The sequence below is a fragment of the Drosophila grimshawi genome, unplaced genomic scaffold (assembly GCF_018153295.1).
Source record: "Drosophila grimshawi isolate 15287-2541.00 unplaced genomic scaffold, ASM1815329v1 contig_311, whole genome shotgun sequence".
NCBI classification, from domain to species: domain Eukaryota; kingdom Metazoa; phylum Arthropoda; class Insecta; order Diptera; family Drosophilidae; genus Drosophila; species Drosophila grimshawi.
The window spans coordinates 23,823,228-23,842,966 of NW_025063098.1; the positions used below are offsets into that span (position 1 = coordinate 23,823,228).

The following is a 19,739-nucleotide window of genomic DNA, read 5'->3' on the forward strand; positions in this document are numbered from 1 at the left end:
TAGTTTATGGCATACATTTGCCATTGCTCTGCCCATTGCCACGCCCCATACACCAACAACACATATGTTTATCGTGAAACACCCGCCCTAAACATATTTGCACAGTTTTCGCTTTTAGTGGGGCGTGGGCGACTGATGCTGTCTTGCTTATATTCATCGCATTTCGAACATGTTTATAATGTTAAATTTATGTGCATTTGTAGTGCTTTGTTTGTATACAACGCAGTCTGGGGACGCACTTAATGATGCAATGAAGCACTTACCACCAAACTCTCCTCTCTCTCTCTAACCCCCCTTCTCGAATATGGTCGAAATTCTGAGAATTTGTTTCGGCATTCTGTATAATTTGTATGTAAGGATTACTTGGGACATTCATTTTCAGTTTGGAATGAAAAATTTCGAAAATTTAAAATCATTCAAAATACGATTTTTGGTTATTGAATATGTTGTACACTGCAGCTTTTCTTGCATTTCCGTTGAATAGCGTTGTATAAGTCGCAAGGAGTGGACCTATTTTCTGTATTAAAGACAAAATATAAGTTCCAACTAATAATATAATAAAACATGCCACAATTTATTGTTTAATCGGAAAAATAAATGAGTAAATGATGTCTTTTATGAATCAGAATCGTACACAAATGAGAATCAATAATTATATTTTGCTTGGGAGTTTTTGCTAAATGGTAAATGGTTTCAAGTATGGCTCTAAATATAATTCGAATTATTTAGCTTGAAATAAAAAGTATTAAATTAAATTAATTGGTAAACAAAATGTATAATCTGAAGATTGTATTCGCAATAAATATTCTTTATAATTAGTACTTGAAGAAAGTTATAATTGTAAAGGGCAGACGCACAAAAACTTTGCCAAACTAAACAAACTTTTTCAAATCATTTAATTGAATATCGTGGAAGGAAGCTGACGAATGAACTAACTTGTTTGCCTTAACTTATTGTATTTTGTTAAATGCTTTCCGTTGGACAACCAATTAAGCCGGATGTTTGTCTGATGTTAAGTTGTCCTATGGTGACCATCAATCCAAAAGCTATTCATTTAGATTTCATATCATGGCACGCAGTCAGGAAGCACAGATTGGACACTTCATGAAGATTTCATGAGTCAACATGTGTCAATTACCACTTGACTTTGTTTTGACAGTATGAGAAATGGGTTGCAAGTGACATGACAAACAGCAGCAAGAAAGCGCTGCGATGGGGCAGTAAAAATGATAAGGGTATTTCCTAATAAGGTTTTATACAGTCATACATATACATATATGCTTTGTATATTGGGATTAGCCCACGCTGCTTTTGTCCTCAGCATAGCACAAGGCAAGTAAAAGATCCCAACTTCTTGGCAACTTTGCTTGATTTATGTGACACAATTTCTGGGTAACAAAAGGTCACCTTCCCCCCCATGACATACACCTACTTTTTTTTGTGATATGTTATGTGAAAAATCACTTTGGAAGCCATTGAAGTGAACACTGAATTCATTGTTGCATTTGCTAATTAATTTATGACCACAAAAAAATAATTAGCATGTCACAGCTGCAATGCTCGTTTTTGGAGAGAGCGTTGGAAGCCTGTCTGGCGATTTCAGTTTTGTTCTTGGCTTAGCTGTTTGGTTTGTCCGCAGCTCAAACGAGAATAGAAATTAATCAACTTTTACTTTGTCATTGTGATTAAAATGTAATTAGCTTGAATAAGCCGCAGCACACTCGACTGGCTTGATTAATATACATATACCATTTTGTGTTTCGGCCATTAACTTTCCAGAAAACTTACAAATATTCTTGTAATGCTCCATTAATCAGGTATGTTTGCGATATACGTGTATGAGATGTTTGAAAAAGTAACTTAACTTCAACAGTAAAACGTTGACTTCTGCCATCGACAATAAAAACTAAATACAATATATTTTTTCTTATAATTTAATTTAATTTAAACTAAATTAATAATATGTAGATAATGATATGCATTTTTTACTTTAAGATAGAAAAAAAATAAATAAATAGTGAATTTAAAATATATTTTTAATATTTAATATTTAATTTATACATATATATAAAATGTATAATAGCTATTTCCTGAATAGAAGACACTTTGCACCAATTGAATGTCTTTTTCCGTGTCGCTGAGCTTTTTCTTTCTGTTAGGCAAATTCATTTAATATAATGGTCCTTAATCAAGTCATGCTTAATTAGATCGGTAATATTAGTAACATTCATTTTAAATTTTATTTTGAAATCCTTTTTTCTACCTTTACATTGACAACAATTTAATTTAGCGCTTTCTGGATATCAATGTTCAAGAATAATGAGATTACAAATGCAACTATAATTAAAAATTGAAATACATCTAATATAGAGGGAATGATTATTCAAAATATTTAATACTTACTCGACAATATCGATGAGAGCCAGATGAAAGGTGCCCAACAGCTGAGTTCTATGAAGAGAGGTAACAAAATATTTCCACCAAATGAACCGAGACGACCAAATGTCATGATCAATAATAATACCATTGTCCTATAAGGTAGAACTTATATGTATTAAATAGTTATGCTAGTACATTTTTTATAATACCTCATTAATGTTGGAAATTCCACGATAATCAAGCCAATAACCGTCGTTGTACAAATGCCCAAAATGGTTAAATACATTGCAGATAAAATGAGCGTTGATGTTGTTGAATTTGCGAAGAAGAGACCCCCCACCAGAAATATGCATATAAATAAACTGACCTCTATGTGAAAAGCGAACACAAAATGAGAACTCATATTAATATTTAAGATTTGCAAATGCGAATTCCTTTTAACACTAATATGAAGACTTTCGAATTCTGGATTTATTTTTGGTTTTACAATTTTTTGTTTTTAAATACATATTTTTTAATAGTTTTAAAATACTAGTGAGAAATATGGAAAATTATCCATTTAGTTAGACTGTTTTTTTTTTTTAAATTTAAAATTGACTTATTTTACTCTTTGTTTAAGTTTGTGTTACTCACTCAGTATGTGTTTGGCGACTCTTCGAATGCTTAGCAGGGGGAAAATGAGAAAAAAACCAACGAAGCATATGGCTGACAAAATTATATTATATATATACGTATCCGTTTTCGTTTGCTATAATTTTGGGATGATAATACATTTAATGCTTGAAAATGTTGGTCAATTGATCTCCTACCTACTCGGTCGCATTCCTTTAATTTCGTTTCGCGTAAATCGATGTGACCAGATTTCGACTCATTTAGCACCGAGCACATGCTCAGATCGATGCCATGCACCTCGAATGAGTGCATCGTAGAAAAGATCTCTGGCAACCACAGGCGCACTGAGTTCACACTGCAAATATAAGAGAAGTGAGCATCAATCGGTTATAGGTCGATTGTGATTCTATTCAAAATAAACAGGTGATGTGATCGCAAATTGAATGATAAAAACTGGTTCATGTCAGTTACTAAATTAATCTATTTTTAAGATAAGTCTATTTGCAATCTAGATTAAATTTATACTATAAATACTTAAACTTCTTAACTTAAAAAGTAACAATAACCTACACGAAAATACAACTAAGTCAATATCTTGTTTAGTGTGATTGCTATACGAATTAGGTTTGCAATTTAACAATAAAATTTCATGTCACGGGATCAATTGTAATGCGTATTTACCTGGTAATCTGGCAAAGATGCAGGACGTACACGCGCACTGATAATCCCAGATATGGGCTGGAAAACATGGGCTTCAGCTGCTTCATGCCTTCGATACCCTTAAGCTTGATTGCACGAAAGAGTTGACGCATCGATTTCATGGACATGGTCACTCGTTCCTGTGGCAAACTGTCGACCCGCTCAGGAGTGGTATCCGTCAGCTTTGTTATCTGTAGAGATGAAATAATTCGATTGTTATTACCTAAATTGTAAATTACAATAAAAATATTTGATTGAATCTAAAATGTAAGTTCTTAAATCAAAACAGAAATAAAAAATGTTTTAAACTTAATATTAATTATTAAAACTATACATACCTACATACATATACATTTTGATATTTCTCTTTCTAAAATAAGTGAAGTTAACTCACCGGAAAGGATTCGCGACGCTTGCGCTTATTCATGGCATAGATGAGCTGAAAACAACCCATCGCCTTGCGGTATTGGCCCTGTGACATGAGAAACTTGGGACTCTCAGGCAGAAAGATATGAAAAGTACCGGACATGAGGCTGGGGAGTCCGGTAATTGCCAGAAATAAATGCCAGGCGTGAACTGCGAAAGAAACTGAAATAATAGCGTCCGGAATTTAGAGAGCCACCTACATACAACTGTATTGACCAACATTAATGTTTATGTGTAGCGGCAGCATTACGTGTGCCAACACCGGCAATACGAGAGCACCGAGGGCAAGACTCAATCCAACATATAACATGATAAAGTGCCTGTGTTTCTTGCCATGCGATTCGGACAGATAGCTGACGATGACCGCAAATGGCCCACAAATGCTGCAGAGATGCAAAAACCATTTGAATGAATACAACAAATGTGATTGGCCGCATACCCACAATACTCCATTGAAAAACTTGAAGATCATTAGCTGCGTGGAATTCTGACTGAGGGCGGCGCACATCACACAGACGCCATCCGACAAACCACCAACAATGAGAACAATGCGGCGTCCCATTGTATCCGCCACAAAGCCCCACGGAAACGCCGAAATAATCATGCCTGTCACATACACTAACAAGTGGAGATCAATCAGAAGCTATTCCTTATGAATCGCTTACCTGCAAAGGTTACAGCGTTCATGACACCCTTGTCAAACATCGACAGCTCCAGCTCACACTCAGCTGTGGGCATTATGAAGGACATCGTAGAGCCGGAGAATACCATCGAGAATAAGCATGGCATCGCACAAATTAATATCATTACATTAAATAATCCAAAGCCACATTCAGCAATGGCTGTTTCGAAATCACCGGTATTAACACTCGGACTTGCCATCTAAATCGATATCGAGTTCAAATTAATTTTGAAAATAAATTGCAAGGCTTCCATGTTTATATAGTCAGTAGACTCCGCACGACTAAATTATATGTGTACTATATCTTTGATTTCATCAGCTATTTTCTAAAAAGACAGACCTTCACCTTACCATATGGGTTTATATAGTTAAGGGCATAAATTAATTGCACAAGCCAAGAGAAGTTGGAAATATAAAATTGTCATGGGAAATATAAAATTGTCATGGGTAAACAAGGTATCTACAAAAAATAACTTAAAATTGAACAACTTTGTTAACTCTGTTTTCTTAATATTCCTTCAAATAAAACTTGTTCAGAATATTTGTCAGAATTGGCCAACAATCGAGCACAAGTTCAGTTCTTGTATTAAATCTTATATATTTCTGAACTTGGCAATTGAAGTACTAGTAGTACTTGTGATACTATATCAACATCTGATAGGTTTATCAAATATTTGATATTCTCTTATATTCTTTATCCTATTTTGCAAATTATGTTATAGACTGACTTTCATGGGCTTTCATTAATTTTAACAAAATGCTGCGAATTTAATATTTCCACATACACTGCTGTGCTTCACAAGCTAATCGAACGCACTCATTCATAATTTTTAACCAATATTCTCTCAGCAGTGCCTTACATATATATATATATATATATATATATATATATATATATATATATATATATCATATATATATATATCATATATACATGCACCAAACTAACATCCAGCCCGCATTAATTGGTGTCGATGAGTATATTGCAGTTTTCCACTTGTTTCATTTTTGTGCTTATCGTTATTTGGTTTAACCCGTTTATTTACTCATGCATTGAATTTTTCCTAATTTGGTAATCGAATATATAAATTAATTAAGTACTTCATATATCAAAATTAATCTCCATTATAGTAATCACATTACATATGCACATATGCTATTCTACTTTTTATGGAATATATCATTTTGCATTTATAATTTTAATTCTTGCTTTTTAATAGCTAATGCATTTTTATAATTACATTTACCGGAACGAGCTGACGTAAACTTAAATATATAGTAATACAGTAATCTAGGCAAAATAAATATATTGCGGTGCTTGATGCCATAACAAAATTCTCTTTGTGAATCATAGGCTAGAATCATCCATCTTTTCCCCGTCCAAGCTTCATACACTTCTTCTAAGAGATTCGGCTGATTCTGGATTTTATGGAACAATAAAAATACGGTTAAAAACAACAACCAAATCTGCATTTTTACAATACTATATGCACATATTTTATTTGAAATGGTAGTTTTTACAACTTAGATACAGCAATAATACAACAGTAACTAAGTAAACAATAATTACAGAGCACAAAGCCATAGATTAGCACTTAACTTTTACGTAAATGCCGCTTTTGTTGGATTTGGAACGAAAATTGAGAGCACTGCAGCAACTGCAAGATAAAAGTGTATTTTAGGAATCTTTTTTAATTCAAAATTATATTTGGAAATCGTACGCAGCATGACAAAGGAAACCATTACAAAGGGCGGCACACAACCAATCTGTATCAAAACTGGGAAGAGTAGATTACCAGAGAGTGCGCCCAGGCGGCCACACATCATGGCAGTGGCCACCACCAAAGAGCTATAGGGAAAAAGCAAAGTTTGTATTAGTTTATAGAATAGTTGGACAACTGTAGGTCTTACCGAAACTGTGTGGGAAAAAGAAAAAGGCTGAAGAGAGCACAATTGTTGTCACACCATTCATGGACCAATAAAGCGATATGCCAAGAATACCAGACACAAATAGACCATAAGCTTTACATCGGGGAATATAAAAGAAAATAAATATTTATAAAAATGCAACAAAATAAGACAGCAATATAAGCGATAAAAATTTGTTCTAAGTGTAAATGTAAATAATATTTTAAGGTAGGTTGTGGTCAATAAAACTTTGCTTTCATTTATAATTTTTAATTGATGTATAATTTCCATAAATAGGCTAATTTGTAGGAATTTTTAAAAAATAATTAACAAATAATGGTTATCTTTGACAGGCCGAAGATTACATTCCTGTGCAGATCGGAGTTAATATGTTGGGATCTAAGTTATAGTCTGGAATCGAAATATTATTATGTATGTTAAAAAAAAAATAATGTTTTCATAAGTTTTTTGCTTAACGACTTTGAACTAAATATTCGTCATGTGGATTGTATCAGAAATGGTGGCAAGTACAGACCTGACTATATCGACTCAACACGTGTATAAAAATTATCAAAAAATATCTAACAAAAAATAATATATCCCTATTGTATAATTTAAATTCACTTTCTTTGTGCTTATACCCAAATTTGTCAAACAATACTTAAGCAGTCTAAAATAAAGTAATGCCTTATAAGACTTGATCCTTTGAAGGATGTATTTACTTAGCAATCGCTTGGCACCCCCAATACGCATTAGCCCTCCAGCAATGAAGTAACCGCCAAATCCACAGGCCGAAACGATTATATTGTTAAAGTACATATCCATTGATACAGTTTTGGGCTGTAATAGAATGACAAAAAAAATGATTTCCAAGTCAGAATGATGCAGCAGAATAACAAATAGACGCTGTCAGATAAAAATGTTATCTGATATAACAAGACTCACCTCAGCACAGGCATTCTCATAATTCGTTAACGTCTCAGCTGTTTTATTGACACTGAACTCGAGTATAGTGCACATGGTAGCCGAGGCATCTTTATCATCCGCATGCGCCAACTCATACTCAGCCATGGACGCAAATAGTTGGGGAAGCCAGAGGCGAATTGTGTTCATGCCCAGAAATATGCAGAACTGCATTGTGTAGCAGTGCAACGAGAGGCTGAGCAGCGGTTTGTGGAACATTGGTTTTATTTGCTGCATCGCGGCACGCAAACTTTCCAGCAGGGTGCGTGAATCTGGCTTTGTGGCAACTACCGCTGGTTTTTCATCAATTGTGTAGATGACCTCGTCCTGCTTGGCATTGCGATTGGGCGCCTCCAGAATAAGTGATTTGATCTGTTTAAGCAAACAAGTTGAATTTATTTATTAAAAAAACATGAATAACAAAAAATAAAGATTAAAGAGTGTGTAATTTTACTAAATATCTAATTGGAATTAAATCAATACGCGTAGATGAAGATATAAATATATGCTGAAGTAATATTGAAGCTTAATAGGTTCCAAATACATTTAAATTTTAAGTTCTAAGTCATCAACTACAAACACAAATAATATAATAATAATATATTATTATAAATTATTATTAGTTTTAAAAACAGGTTATATTATTGTGAATTACATTTTAAAAAAGGTTTTAATTAAATTAATTAGGGATCGAAGCAATCTGCTGTATTAATAGAATACATTAAAGAGTCAAATTGAAAGAATGATATTGGGAAAATATACATACTGGATAGCTGTCCTTTGGTTTGCCCGTATTGATGTGATAGATCCTTTGCAGCACATGCAAGGCTTCCACATTGCGTCCATGCGCCATCAGAAATCGGGGACTCTCGGGCATTAGGCACATTATGAGTCCACTAGTCAAACTGGCCAGGCAGCATATAAACAAAAAGATGTGCCAGTTGTGTACTGAAACGTCACATAGATAAGTACCATTGTTTACAATAAAAATAAGATGTAGAATGTTTAACATACTATTTAGACTGCCAAAGAAAACAAAGTCCCATTGTCTGGGAAAGGTGGCCCAAGCCATCAAAGGCAGTAAGAATTGGGAAGCAGATGTAATCATGCCAACCACCATCAGAACTTGGGACCTGTGTTTGGGTCCATGCATTTCCGTTAAATACGTGAAAAGCACAGCTGACGGCCCGTTAACCCTATAAGCGATCGCAAGTTCAAATATACATCTCTCTAATCAAATAAATAGTTAGAGTATTTTTACTTACATAAGCCCGCCGAAAAACTTGAACGTCACGAGCATTATAAAATTTTGACTTAACGCGCTGCCAAACCCGCAAACAAAAGTCATCAAATAGCCGTAGATAAGCACCATGCGACGACCCTTCCTGTCAGCCAAATATCCCCAGGGTATAGCCGAAATTATCATTCCCGCATAGGCACATGCATTCAGAATACCCTTATCCGTTAGAGTTAAATGTAGATCGCAGTCAGCAATGGGCAAAATATATGACATCGTCGTTGATTCGAACATATTTGCACAGGTCGCAGGTATTGCCAACAACAACAACACCAGATTGTAGCGTCCAAAACCGGAGGCAATAATGGCCTTGTCAAAGTCAGCCGGTGCATCTTCTGGCGCGCCGTTTGAGGCAGCGGCAGTGCTATTGGAATCGCCATCGGTATCTGTGTCTCTGTCTGTAATTTGTATAGAATGAAAGCTTGAGTAATCACATTTTTATAGAATTATTGAAGGTTATTAAAGCGTTGTTGTGCCATGCATGTGTAACGAAATGAACAAAAAGTCTCTGGCCACATGAGCCGTTTGTTTGGCATATATCCGCCCATTTGCTTCGGACACTTAGAGTTCGACGCCCGACCGGATCGGACCACCATCATCATTCATATTCAATATAACTACCCAAATGTTGAATATTCACTCCACAAATAGCATATCATATCTATATAAAATTTCTTTAAAACGTATCAAAAATAATATTATTTCGAACTTCGAAATACATTTTGGTATATAATCTCAGATAGCCGTTCTTTCCTGTTTTGAGACACTTCACTTTTATTTGTATATTACATAAATTAATTACATAAATTGTTCTCAAATCTTAAATAACATGTATTTGGCTCTTTTATTTAGAGAAATAAACTTATTTAATGCCTTTCATGACTTTATTTATTTTATTATTTCACATTAGATTCGTTTGAAGATTATCTTTATCATTTTAAACAGATATAAATTTTGACAAGTCATTTTATTGTTGGGTCAACATAAGTGAGGTGTGTTTAGTGAGAGAATTTAAATTTAATTTTATATTTTAAAGTGATTAATTCTTGAAATTAAATAGTTATATTAATATTTTTTTGAATTTCTTAATAATTTTTGATGATCTGTCAATTATTACCTTTTACTTTATTACGATTGACACTTTCAGTATTGTTCTCCGCCATATTTTTGTACTAAATAAATATTCCGTATTTAAATATCACAATTTGTTTTAATTAAGCACTTTATGGGTGCAATCAATTTATATGTCACGTTTTATTATTGAAATGCGCATATCCCACTATATTTTAATAGTGCACTCGTATCACAGATGTTTCACGATTTCCAAGCCTTCGAATTGTTTTGTTTTTCTTCATTCACGCTGCGTGTCTGTTTGCAAGTGATGCGCTCTTATGAATGGCACTGGGTTTTTATCATCGAGTGCAATGGAAAAGTGTAGATTCATTTAAATATACCACTTTCTTATCATTGATAATTCAGCGTCAACATGCTTTCGTAGTTGCCATAAAGATTATGAATACACAAAAAGTTGTTTAACACACTATCCATGTCGAGGCGAGCTGTTAAATAACATTAAATATTTTTAAATGGTTAAAAAAAAAAACTCCAAGTGAAGAGACAAACATATTCCTTAAGCTACAAAAAATAAATCAGTCATTATTTTTAACTATATTTTTCTAATTACAATTTTTTAGCTACAAATATGTTATTTAAATCAAATATCTTTGACCTAATGAAAATATAGATAAAAGTATAATACTAAATTACAATCATTATTTTTTTGTCTTCATTTTTAATTAAATTTTAGAATATATTTACTCCGAGTTAGAATCAGGCTAGTCAGATCGGGAATTATTTGCCTATGGAGCAGATCATGGGTTAAGCAGTTTACAAAATTTGACACTTACAGTCATTAGAAGTCCCAGACCTACAAGTAGCAACCAAGTTGGCTTTGGACAACGTGTTCATCACTGAGTAAGCATAATTGAAAGTTTACCCAACTACTTACTTTTAGTTTATTCACAGTATAATAACTCATAATACTAGAAATTAACAGTAGCTTGTCATGAAATCTTTTGTTTTGGGAGTGTCTCTCAGAAACAGATGACAATTCATGCACACCAGAATGATAAAATGAATGCAATGCATGTCACTTAAATCGTAATACAGTTGCATCGGTATCAGAGTATAGAAATTATTCCAAAACATTCGTAAAAGCTATTCTCTATTGGATTGGGAATACAAAATGTAGTGCACAGAAGAAACTGCAACTTCAAAATGGATACAATTATGCAAATGTTGGTAACAGATGAATAGATGATTAACTAATGAATATATGAATATTTTATGGTGAATAGTTGATTGAATAGATAACGAATATCTGATTACTTTAATCCACTCCAACTAATATATATTTCAATGCATAGAGTAGACTTGGAATATAGATAAATGTAATTAATTTATTTCTTATACATATGTCATTAATTATGGTACAATTTCTTTTTTACATTGTTTAGATTAAGAGAAATCTTCTCCCATATTTGTAACCCAGTCGTGTATATCAGTCAATGGCATCCACCAGCTTGCACATCATGCGATCGTGCTGATAGCTTGGATCGTTTTTCGCCGCCGCATTCGATTCTAGAGGATCCACTTCCATTTTGACTTTGGCCCCGCCAAGCTCATCATCATCATACAGCTTAGGCAGCGCAGAGAAGGCGCTGTTTACAATATCACGCACACGTTCCAAGTGCTTCTGGAAACGTGTTGCGGTCTCCACGCGTTGTCTCTTCTGCATTTCCATCATCACTCGCAGAGTTTCGCGCGCCTGATGCGGCCTGAACTCGTTCAGTAAATGATGCATATTCACGAACAGCAAACTCAGATCATCAATCTGTGAAAAGTAGAAAGAAAAACTTATAAATACCATGAACATCACACAATAAGCACTCTGAACACACTTTCTCTGTGCGCCGTGGACTATCGGGATTCAGTATCAAAAAATCAATGAGATCCAGAAAGTTGACGAGCAGCGAGTGATTCAGCTTCTTGAGCTCCTTGCGCCGGTCAAAGTGTATGGGTATCAAGCGCTTGATATTCTGTGACTCTAGGGAGCGAATCATCTCGTCGTTGTTGTACTGAATGCCGAACATGCTGTAGACTTCATGCTGTGATGGCGGCGGCGGTGGACGCGGTGCCCGATTGCGTCTAATGTTCTCCTCCGTGTAGTTGCTAATGTAACGCTCCGGCGGCATTGGCAAACTGGGCACCTGTGTCTCGGCGTTGGACATCTTGTGCGTCTATTTTGAGAGCCACTAGCAATATTTGCAATTTGTTTTTTTATTTTGCCACCAACAAATGAAAATATTTCGTTGTCAGTGTGACCGTCGCGCACAAAGTGCAAAATACCAGCAAAAACTATAAATAATAAATAATACTAAAATATAAACTATTAATCTATTTTAAAATCGTTTCGAATTCAATAATTGATCTAATTTTGGGAAATTCTCAAACAAAAAAATTGTAATAATTTATTTCTCATTTCAGACACATTTATTTATATTATAATTGGCCGACTATTTAACGTGCACCTTCCAAAAGGACAATTTATTGTCGGATGCCGCAGTGATGTACGGCAAGCGCTGATGCCATGCTAAACCGCCATAGGTCTTCAAAGGCGCCTCGATAATCGGTACCGTTGACTTGCCTACAAAGACCTTAAGCGTAAGATCGGGTCGACCAATGCTGGCCATGGCGACCTCACCGCTGCCTGGCGCAAAGCGGACAATGCGACCGCCATCCTCGTGCACCTGCTTCACATCGGCCGGCTTGAGGGGACGGCTAAGATCCCATGTGACAATATCACCACCGGCCAAAGCTGTCACAAACAGTCGATTGCTCTGCGCCCAATCCGCAGACATGAGCGGAAATTTCGGTGATTCGACGGAGACAACGGTCTGCTTGCTGCGCACATTATACAAATGGATGATGCCTAAATTAGATGTGTGTTAAAAGTAGATTGAATAAATATTCATAGAGTATGCATATACCACGCTTTTCAGCTACAAGGACTTTGTTGGGCTCATCGGGATGGGATTTAATCGACATGCCCGCCGATGATAGACAGAACGTAATAATATTCTTTATATTTGTTGTTCCCATTTGCATGTCGGTTGTAATGTCCCAGAAACGGCAGGTGTAATCATCGCTCACCGACGCCAGCAATTCGCCGTCGCAGACCCAGGCAATGTCATTGACATAGTCGCTGTGTCCATTGAGGGATATGACGTCTGACTTCTCGTTGAGGTCTGTTTGAAACAATCGAATTTCGCATTTTCCAATCGCCGCACAAACGGTGACTTTACTTGGTTTCGCATTCAGTGAAGTGTCCGGCGAAAAGGCGATTTTGTGACAGCGTGTGTCCGTTCCTGGTGTTTCCATTTCACATATCTGCAAATCCTCCAAATGGCTCCACATAAGCTCACCACTCTCCTCCTAATATTATATATAATACTTTTATAATGGGATTAACTTTCGTTTAATTGAAATTTTCACTTACCGGCAAACTAATGGTAATCAATGAGAGATGTTTCCACTGTGCAACGCATATAAGGTTATATGCAAAATCGTTGGTGCATATCTCATAGCAACTGATGTTGTGAGTCAATGCTATGGTATCAACAGGTTCTGTTACTGTTCGCATATTTACGTGCTTTTTATAAAAATCAACAAAAAAATGCAACAAAATTCCCGGCGCCAATATTTACCCGTGTGTTGAATAAATACGCTATGCTCTACAATAAGTTGGCAGGGCTACGGTTAAGCAACACTGTACATATGTAAGCGCAGCCAACTTCGCTTCATGGAATTCGAGTTGGCAGCACTGTCTACAGTTGGCGTGGTCAACTTCGCTTAACCAGCATTCATTTCCTTTCTTTCTGTTTCAGCGTCTGAAGTGAACAGACGTCATGGTAAGTTTCGCTCTGGAAAATTAGTGAAAATTGTGCAAGTGCAACTTTATATACTCACAAATATAATAGAAAAATGATTGATAAACTAGTGAAATGCAGCGGATGCATAAATTAAAAGAAATTTGCTGTGCTGCTAAAGTGTTATTTTCTATTTAGTCTTGTAATTTTTTTCTTCACACGTGTCTGCCGCTGCAACTCAGACATAACCTCAAAGAAAAGTAGACAGAAATGCAAAATATGCTTGACGGAAATGTTTAAACAATGTTATGTTAATCATTGCCTCATTGTTCATATTTACAGTCTCATCGTAAATTTTCTGCGCCTCGTCATGGCTCCATGGCCTTCTACCCCAAGAAGCGCTCCTGCCGTCACCGTGGCAAGGTTAAGGCATACCCCAAGGATGATGCCAGCAAACCAGTGCATCTGACTTGCTTTATCGGCTACAAGGCCGGTATGACGCACGTTGTGCGCGAGGCCGATCGTCCTGGTTCAAGTGAGTACCAATTTTCCTAGTGTTTCATTTGTATAATCAATTTTCCATGATGAGGAACAGTTAAATTATTATGGTTAGAACACATATGATAAAACCGTGATTATTAATTAACTAGGGCGGACTGATTTGCATTTTAATTCGTATTTTCGATTACCTGAAAACCATGTGCTGCTCTAACCTCAAACAATTTGTGCTTACCGCTTGCAGAGATCAACAAGAAGGAGGTCGTTGAGGCTGTCACCGTTTTGGAGACGCCACCAATGATTGCGGTTGGTGCCGTTGGCTACATTGAGACGCCATTCGGTCTGCGAGCCCTGGTCAATGTTTGGGCTCAGCATTTGTCCGAGGAGTGCCGTCGTCGCTTCTATAAGAACTGGTATGTAACGAAAGACTGGTCGCCATTTTGTGTATACGAGTCGCACACGTGGTTGCTGCAAAGTTGCTTGGTCTGCTGCATGCTATGCTGAATGATGATAAGATGGTATCTGAATATATGTTGTCGAAAAGCCTTCTACCATCACTGCTGCCTTCCTTCTGATATCACCAGCTGCAACATAAAAGTTTTAACTGCAACAGCCGCCTGTGCGATTTGAATACATTTAGACTAACTTTAACTAACTCGTACAAACGAAAAACATAAAGTTCTTCGATCAGTTCGCTGAGAGAGCTTTTTAAATCGATGCAAGTCGTGTGAGCTAATTTGGCATCTTTGTGGCCATTTTACGAGTGAGCACGTCATGGAAGATTGTCATCTCCGCTCGCTTTCAAATTGCGATGAGGTGTGCTTCCCGTTTTATCTCTCGCCCCCTTGCACAGAGACGACGCAGATCACAATTGGTGTTCGATCGACTGGCTCTGTACTAATTTAGCAAATCCTCCAAAAACTTCAACTCCCTATCAGGTTCAAGAGCCAGAAGAAGGCTTTCACCAAGGCCAGCAAGAAGTGGACCGATGATTTGGGCAAGAAGAGCATTGAGAACGATTTCCGCAAAATGCTCCGCTACTGCAAGGTCATCCGTGTGATTGCCCACTCCCAGGTAAATAATTTCTTTATTTATCATATCCACTCCATAACGTCCTCTACAAGCGCGCGACGTCCTTGGTCTTGTTGCGCCGACTGTGCCTCGGTGTGGTCGGTGCGACCTGGCTTAAAAGGCATTTATGCTGTGTTTATCTCAATGCACAGTTTAGGAATGCAACGTCGCAGATCAAATTGCCCTTCGGGTGGCGATGCTTGATATATTCCAGTAACGGTGCGCAGCCGTTCAGGCGATGATCGCTCGGTTAAACCATATCACGCACAGTCCCAAACTTTCATTGTCCCAACTGTTGTTGTATGTAATGTTAAAATATGAATTAAAAGTTTAAACCGTTTGTTTTTGGCATTTTAGATCCGTCTGATCAAGCAACGCCAAAAGAAGGCGCATATCATGGAGATCCAGCTGAACGGTGGCTCCGTCGAGGATAAGGTCAAATGGGTGCGTGAGCATCTTGAGAAGCCCATTCAGGTCAGCAAAGTGTTTGGCCAGGATGAGATGGTCGATTGTGTGGGCGTTACCAAGGGTAAGGGCTTCAAGGGTGTCACCTCGCGTTGGCACACCAAGAAGCTGCCCCGCAAGACGCACAAGGGTCTGCGCAAGGTCGCTTGTATTGGTGCCTGGCATCCGTCCCGTGTGTCTACCACGGTGGCACGTGCTGGTCAGAAGGGTTACCATCACCGTACTGAGATCAACAAGAAAATCTATCGCATCGGTGCCGGTGTCCACACCAAGGATGGCAAGGTAAGCATATGAAACGGTTTAAATACAGTCTCCTCCCGCCCCCTGCTCAATGATGATAAAAAACATTAATAACGACATCGAAATAAATAAAACATTTGATGAACCGTGATATTTATAATGATAGGACTGACAAGCAATTCAAAGAATCCCTTTATTTGTGTCTTTACCTTGTCTTTGTGGCACATGTCTAATATATTTACATATCTTGATTGCTTGCAGGTCATCAAGAACAACGCCTCCACGGAGTACGATTTGACCGACAAGAGCATCACCCCCATGGGTGGATTCCCCCATTATGGTGAGGTCAACAACGACTTCGTCATGATCAAGGGCTGCTGCATTGGCTCCAAGAAGCGCATCATCACCCTGCGCAAGTCGCTGCTGCGTCACACCAAGCGCTCGGCCCTGGAACAGATCAAGCTCAAGTTCATCGACACCTCGTCCAAGATGGGTCATGGTCGCTTCCAGACCCCAGCCGACAAGCTGGCCTTCATGGGTCCCCTCAAGAAGGATCGCCTCAAGGAGGAGGCAGCTGCAACCACCAGCGCTGCTGCCACCGCCGCCACCACCACTTCTGCCTAAGCGGATGGCATACAATTTTTGTACAACAACAAAATGAGCATATTTGGTGTTTCTTCGCCAACTTCTATCGTCCTCGTTGCGGTGGGGTTGGCGCAATAAATGTGGTTTTGAATAAGCTAATAACAACTAAAAACAAATGGTTTAAATTATGAATGGGATTTAGAAACGTGTTTTTGGCTTGTGAATATAGTTCACGAATATAACTTGGAAAAATCATACTTGACTCGTTGAGATTAACTACGTCTCCAAGAGATTAATATAAAGATGATACTATTAACTACCGCCCCAGATAAAAGATGTTAGTAGCGCAACTCAATTTAGGGCCAAACTAAAACAATTTTTAATACTTGATGAATAGTTAAGACAAAAAACGATTACAGTTGAATTTTAAACAATTTTGAAAATTGATTCACTTATTTTACTGCTGAATATTGAGTTGTTGTTTAATTTGGTTCGAAGAGCTTAATTATATTGTAATTCGGAGCAAACTTAATTTAGAACTATTAACTGATACAAAGCTTAATAAATGGATATATAAGATGCGTATTATTGTAATGAATATTAATTAATACAAAGCTTAATATATAAATAAATAAAATGGGTGTTGTTAAATAATATTCGAGACAATCTTAATAATTTAGAATATTAATTAAAAGACAGCTTAAATAAAGTGCATATTTTGAAGCAACCAGAGAGATAACCAAATGAATATGAACATTTGAATATTTGCATATATCGAATAAGAAATGACAGTTTGGCTAAATGGAAATAAGCATAAATATTATCAAGTTGTGTGCATCGGTGGGGGATTATTGGGATTGTTTAATCCTCTTTGGAGAGGCTGCCCAAATCGCTGAGAAAGATTTCGGGTGTGAGGACATGCGAGGAGCCAATGAGGACCTCCCAGTTGCGCACCGTGTTGGTGACCTCGTAGGCGCAACGCATTTCCGACATGCTCACGCCGCCCACTACGAAAATGATAAGGCGTGGCACATTCTTGACTTGCGCCTGTGCCTTATCCTTGTGCCAGTGGCCATAGCGAGCGGTGGTCGGTGCATGATAATTGGTATTCTGGGCACGTACCTCGAGGAAAGGGAAATGACGCTGATCCAGCTTGTCCTCAATGCAATCCTCCATAATGTCCTTGATGACCGGTGTCCAGCGCGACATCTGATAGGCACTCTCTGTAGTGCGCTCCTTGCGCGGCACCGTGTACACCTTCTTGCGCGAATCGGCCAGCACATTGATACCCAGATGGCTCAGATTACGCACCATGTCCTGATCCTTGGCTGACAGCTGGGCATGTGTAAACAGCTTGGTCAGATTGTCATCGGCGATGCCGTTCTTCGTCATTACATAGAGCGCAATGATGCGCACCTTGTCGTAGTTGGAAACATTCGCATCGAGCAAAATGGGCACAATATTGCGCATATGATCCTTAATCTTTTCGCCCTCGGCATCGGTGCCCATGGCAAGATCCTGTTCGACACGGCACAACTTATCCACATAGTTCTGATACACTTTCATGCAATCCTCGGCGAGATGCAAATGCGTCGAATATTTGGACAGCTCCTTCTGATACTGCGGCATCTTCTTGATCATCTGCGAAAGATCGCGCATCGATGACTTGTCCGTGGAGCCCATGCGCTTCGAGTCCGTGAACTTCTTCAGATTCTGCGTGACTTGTGTGGAGACGACGGCAATATGCTCGTGACGCAACTCCACCCACAAATCATCATTCTCATCGAGCAGTACCTCCTTGTCCGGCTGATTGGGTCCCGGCGTATAGCGATACACATCGTTCACAATTGGCAACAGATCATACGCCATCGCCTGAAGCGTTAGCTCGTGTAGCAGCGGTGACACACAATCGAATCCACGGTCCAGGATTAACAGCTGCGATCGCGACTTCTCTGGCCCCTCGCCCATTGTCGGCTCATCGGCCTTGAACGCATCCAGTTTCTGTTGCACTGCCGCAGCCAAATCGATATTGCGATCCCAATCGTTGCGATATCGCACACTTGGATATTCACCCAGAGTGGCGCACAGCGCGGCAATCTGATCGGAAATGCGCTCGATGTGCTTGCCGCGTATCGAGGCGAATGCCGGCGAATACAGGCACTGGAACGTGTCCGGCGAATCCAGTGAGAACACCTGGCATTCATACGGTAGAAATGCAATGTTTATCTCCTTCAGTGTCTTGATCTTTCTGGCCGCGCACGATTTGCACAAATCATTAAATAGCGATTCGGGGCAGACTTCCGTAAAGAAAACGTGCGCATAGCGATACATGGGACGTGCCGGATTCTCAAAGTCACGGATCAGGGCGCGCACAGACTCATCCGATGGCGTTATTAAATAGATGGCACCCATTGTCGGCAGCGGTTCGCGCTTCTTGTTGATGTCCTCCACCAATGTGATGCCCTCGGCACTAATCTCATGCATCTTGGTGCAGGCGGACACCATTCGCATGCCCAACTTATCCACGACAAGGACACGCCACTCAATGCCACCGGCACCGGCTCCTGCTGCTGCTGGAGCGCCAACTTTCTTCGGTGCTGCGGGCGGCTTGTATTTGACCACCTCGTTCATAATCTTTTGGCTGACCAACACTTTCAGTGCCATTTCTCACTAGATTTTTCGTTGTTTTTGCAATTAATCAATATGCAAAATGTTCTTGAAAACTAAAAATGAAATACAAATAATAATCGAGTACCGAACGTCGTTGAAAACGCGGCTAATATAATTAGTTTGCTGAAATCGATGCTTATTTTGTTTTTTTTTTTTTATGTATGTAAATAATTGCAGCTTGTGGGAAAAAAACGTCAGTTTTCCTGCTTGGCAGAGATGTTTTTTTTCTTCTTTCGTGAATTAACCAAATAAGATTACACATTGCGCAGGTCGGGCATCTCTGTTAAAGAAATCAGCTGTTTTCGTAACAGTAACC

At 38.2% G+C, this 19,739-nt stretch overlaps 6 protein-coding genes and 2 non-coding genes across 10 annotated transcripts; 3 read left to right on the plus strand and 5 right to left on the minus strand.

Annotated features, from left to right (window-relative positions):
- Nucleotides 1–2,095: 2,095 nt before the first annotated feature.
- Nucleotides 2,096–5,058, minus strand: LOC6568272 (synaptic vesicle glycoprotein 2C). Of its 2 annotated transcripts, XM_032740588.2 has the most exons (11): nucleotides 4,782–5,058; nucleotides 4,560–4,722; nucleotides 4,321–4,499; nucleotides 4,085–4,266; nucleotides 3,673–3,881; nucleotides 3,193–3,346; nucleotides 3,013–3,127; nucleotides 2,589–2,748; nucleotides 2,404–2,531; nucleotides 2,264–2,337; nucleotides 2,096–2,198 (listed from the first exon to the last, which is right to left on the minus strand). In XM_032740588.2, the coding sequence occupies exons 1-10, from the start codon at nucleotides 4,996–4,998 to the stop codon at nucleotides 2,282–2,284; spliced, it is 1,563 nt and encodes a 520-aa protein (XP_032596479.1). In that variant the 5' UTR covers nucleotides 4,999–5,058; the 3' UTR covers nucleotides 2,096–2,198; nucleotides 2,264–2,281. The 2 variants fall into 2 exon arrangements, with proteins under 2 accessions (XP_032596479.1, XP_032596478.1); XM_032740587.2 differs by lacking the exon at nucleotides 2,096–2,198 and having other exon boundaries at nucleotides 2,228–2,337.
- Nucleotides 5,059–6,273: 1,215 nt separating this feature from the next.
- LOC116805830 (synaptic vesicle glycoprotein 2C) lies at nucleotides 6,274–10,317 on the minus strand. Its single transcript, XM_032740453.2, is given in 10 exon segments — nucleotides 6,274–6,456; nucleotides 6,520–6,647; nucleotides 6,710–6,731; nucleotides 6,734–6,820; nucleotides 7,429–7,546; nucleotides 7,652–8,041; nucleotides 8,436–8,617; nucleotides 8,684–8,865; nucleotides 8,935–9,364; nucleotides 10,084–10,317. Coding segments are annotated over 10 exon segments (1,641 nt in total). The 5' UTR covers nucleotides 10,130–10,317; the 3' UTR covers nucleotides 6,274–6,400.
- A 1,088-nt stretch (nucleotides 10,318–11,405) lies between these two features.
- LOC6568271 (mediator of RNA polymerase II transcription subunit 7) lies at nucleotides 11,406–12,330 on the minus strand. Its single transcript, XM_001994615.2, has 2 exons — nucleotides 11,927–12,330; nucleotides 11,406–11,859 (listed from the first exon to the last, which is right to left on the minus strand). Exons 1-2 carry the CDS (start codon nucleotides 12,254–12,256, stop codon nucleotides 11,527–11,529), a joined length of 663 nt encoding a protein of 220 aa, XP_001994651.1. The 5' UTR covers nucleotides 12,257–12,330; the 3' UTR covers nucleotides 11,406–11,526.
- A 171-nt stretch (nucleotides 12,331–12,501) lies between these two features.
- LOC6568270 (nucleoporin Nup37) lies at nucleotides 12,502–13,723 on the minus strand. Its single transcript, XM_001994614.2, has 3 exons — nucleotides 13,525–13,723; nucleotides 13,016–13,460; nucleotides 12,502–12,957 (listed from the first exon to the last, which is right to left on the minus strand). The coding sequence occupies exons 1-3, from the start codon at nucleotides 13,666–13,668 to the stop codon at nucleotides 12,542–12,544; spliced, it is 1,005 nt and encodes a 334-aa protein (XP_001994650.1). The 5' UTR covers nucleotides 13,669–13,723; the 3' UTR covers nucleotides 12,502–12,541.
- A 195-nt stretch (nucleotides 13,724–13,918) lies between these two features.
- LOC6568197 (60S ribosomal protein L3) lies at nucleotides 13,919–16,912 on the plus strand. 2 transcript variants are annotated; one of them, XM_001994613.3, is made up of 5 exons: nucleotides 14,237–14,429; nucleotides 14,637–14,805; nucleotides 15,331–15,466; nucleotides 15,821–16,210; nucleotides 16,430–16,912. In XM_001994613.3, the coding sequence occupies exons 1-5, from the start codon at nucleotides 14,273–14,275 to the stop codon at nucleotides 16,790–16,792; spliced, it is 1,215 nt and encodes a 404-aa protein (XP_001994649.2). In that variant the 5' UTR covers nucleotides 14,237–14,272; the 3' UTR covers nucleotides 16,793–16,912. The 2 variants fall into 2 exon arrangements, with proteins under 2 accessions (XP_032596364.1, XP_001994649.2); XM_032740473.2 differs by lacking the exons at nucleotides 15,331–15,466; nucleotides 15,821–16,210; nucleotides 16,430–16,912 and adding exons at nucleotides 13,919–13,936; nucleotides 15,072–15,324.
- Nucleotides 14,476–14,558, plus strand: LOC6568269. The gene has a single exon (XR_047278.2). It is a non-coding gene; the product is annotated as a small nucleolar RNA U43 (small nucleolar RNA).
- Nucleotides 14,894–14,971, plus strand: LOC6568268. Its single transcript, XR_047277.2, has one exon. It is a non-coding gene; the product is annotated as a small nucleolar RNA U83 (small nucleolar RNA).
- On the minus strand, nucleotides 16,818–19,652 carry LOC6568196 (protein ROP). Its single transcript, XM_001994612.2, has one exon. It carries the CDS (start codon nucleotides 19,415–19,417, stop codon nucleotides 17,615–17,617), a length of 1,803 nt encoding a protein of 600 aa, XP_001994648.1. The 5' UTR covers nucleotides 19,418–19,652; the 3' UTR covers nucleotides 16,818–17,614.
- Nucleotides 19,653–19,739: the final 87 nt, after the last annotated feature.

What these genes read in the sequence shown, in the direction of transcription:
- LOC6568270 (XM_001994614.2), bottom strand. Translation starts at nt 13,668, where the DNA reads ATGCGAACAGTAACAGAACCTGTTGATACCATAGCATTGACTCACAAC. An exon ending in TGATTACCATTAGTTTGCCG is followed by an intron (nt 13,461 to 13,524) that starts GTAAGTGAAAAT and finishes ATATAATATTAG; the next exon opens with GAGGAGAGTGGTGAGCTTAT. An exon ending in CCTTGTAGCTGAAAAGCGTG is followed by an intron (nt 12,958 to 13,015) that starts GTATATGCATAC and finishes CATCTAATTTAG; the next exon opens with GCATCATCCATTTGTATAAT.
- LOC6568271 (XM_001994615.2), bottom strand. Translation starts at nt 12,256, where the DNA reads ATGTCCAACGCCGAGACACAGGTGCCCAGTTTGCCAATGCCGCCGGAG. An exon ending in GTCCACGGCGCACAGAGAAA is followed by an intron (nt 11,860 to 11,926) that starts GTGTGTTCAGAG and finishes TACTTTTCACAG; the next exon opens with ATTGATGATCTGAGTTTGCT.
- LOC6568272 (XM_032740588.2), bottom strand. Translation starts at nt 4,998, where the DNA reads ATGGCAAGTCCGAGTGTTAATACCGGTGATTTCGAAACAGCCATTGCT. An exon ending in AATTAAAGGAATGCGACCGA is followed by an intron (nt 3,128 to 3,192) that starts GTAGGTAGGAGA and finishes CCAAAATTATAG; the next exon opens with CAAACGAAAACGGATACGTA. An exon ending in GCTCTCATCGATATTGTCGA is followed by an intron (nt 2,338 to 2,403) that starts GTAAGTATTAAA and finishes TTTTAATTATAG; the next exon opens with TTGCATTTGTAATCTCATTA.
- LOC6568196 (XM_001994612.2), bottom strand. Translation starts at nt 19,417, where the DNA reads ATGGCACTGAAAGTGTTGGTCAGCCAAAAGATTATGAACGAGGTGGTC.
- LOC6568197 (XM_001994613.3), top strand. Translation starts at nt 14,273, where the DNA reads ATGGCCTTCTACCCCAAGAAGCGCTCCTGCCGTCACCGTGGCAAGGTT. An exon ending in GTGTGATTGCCCACTCCCAG is followed by an intron (nt 15,467 to 15,820) that starts GTAAATAATTTC and finishes TTGGCATTTTAG; the next exon opens with ATCCGTCTGATCAAGCAACG. An exon ending in TCCACACCAAGGATGGCAAG is followed by an intron (nt 16,211 to 16,429) that starts GTAAGCATATGA and finishes GATTGCTTGCAG; the next exon opens with GTCATCAAGAACAACGCCTC.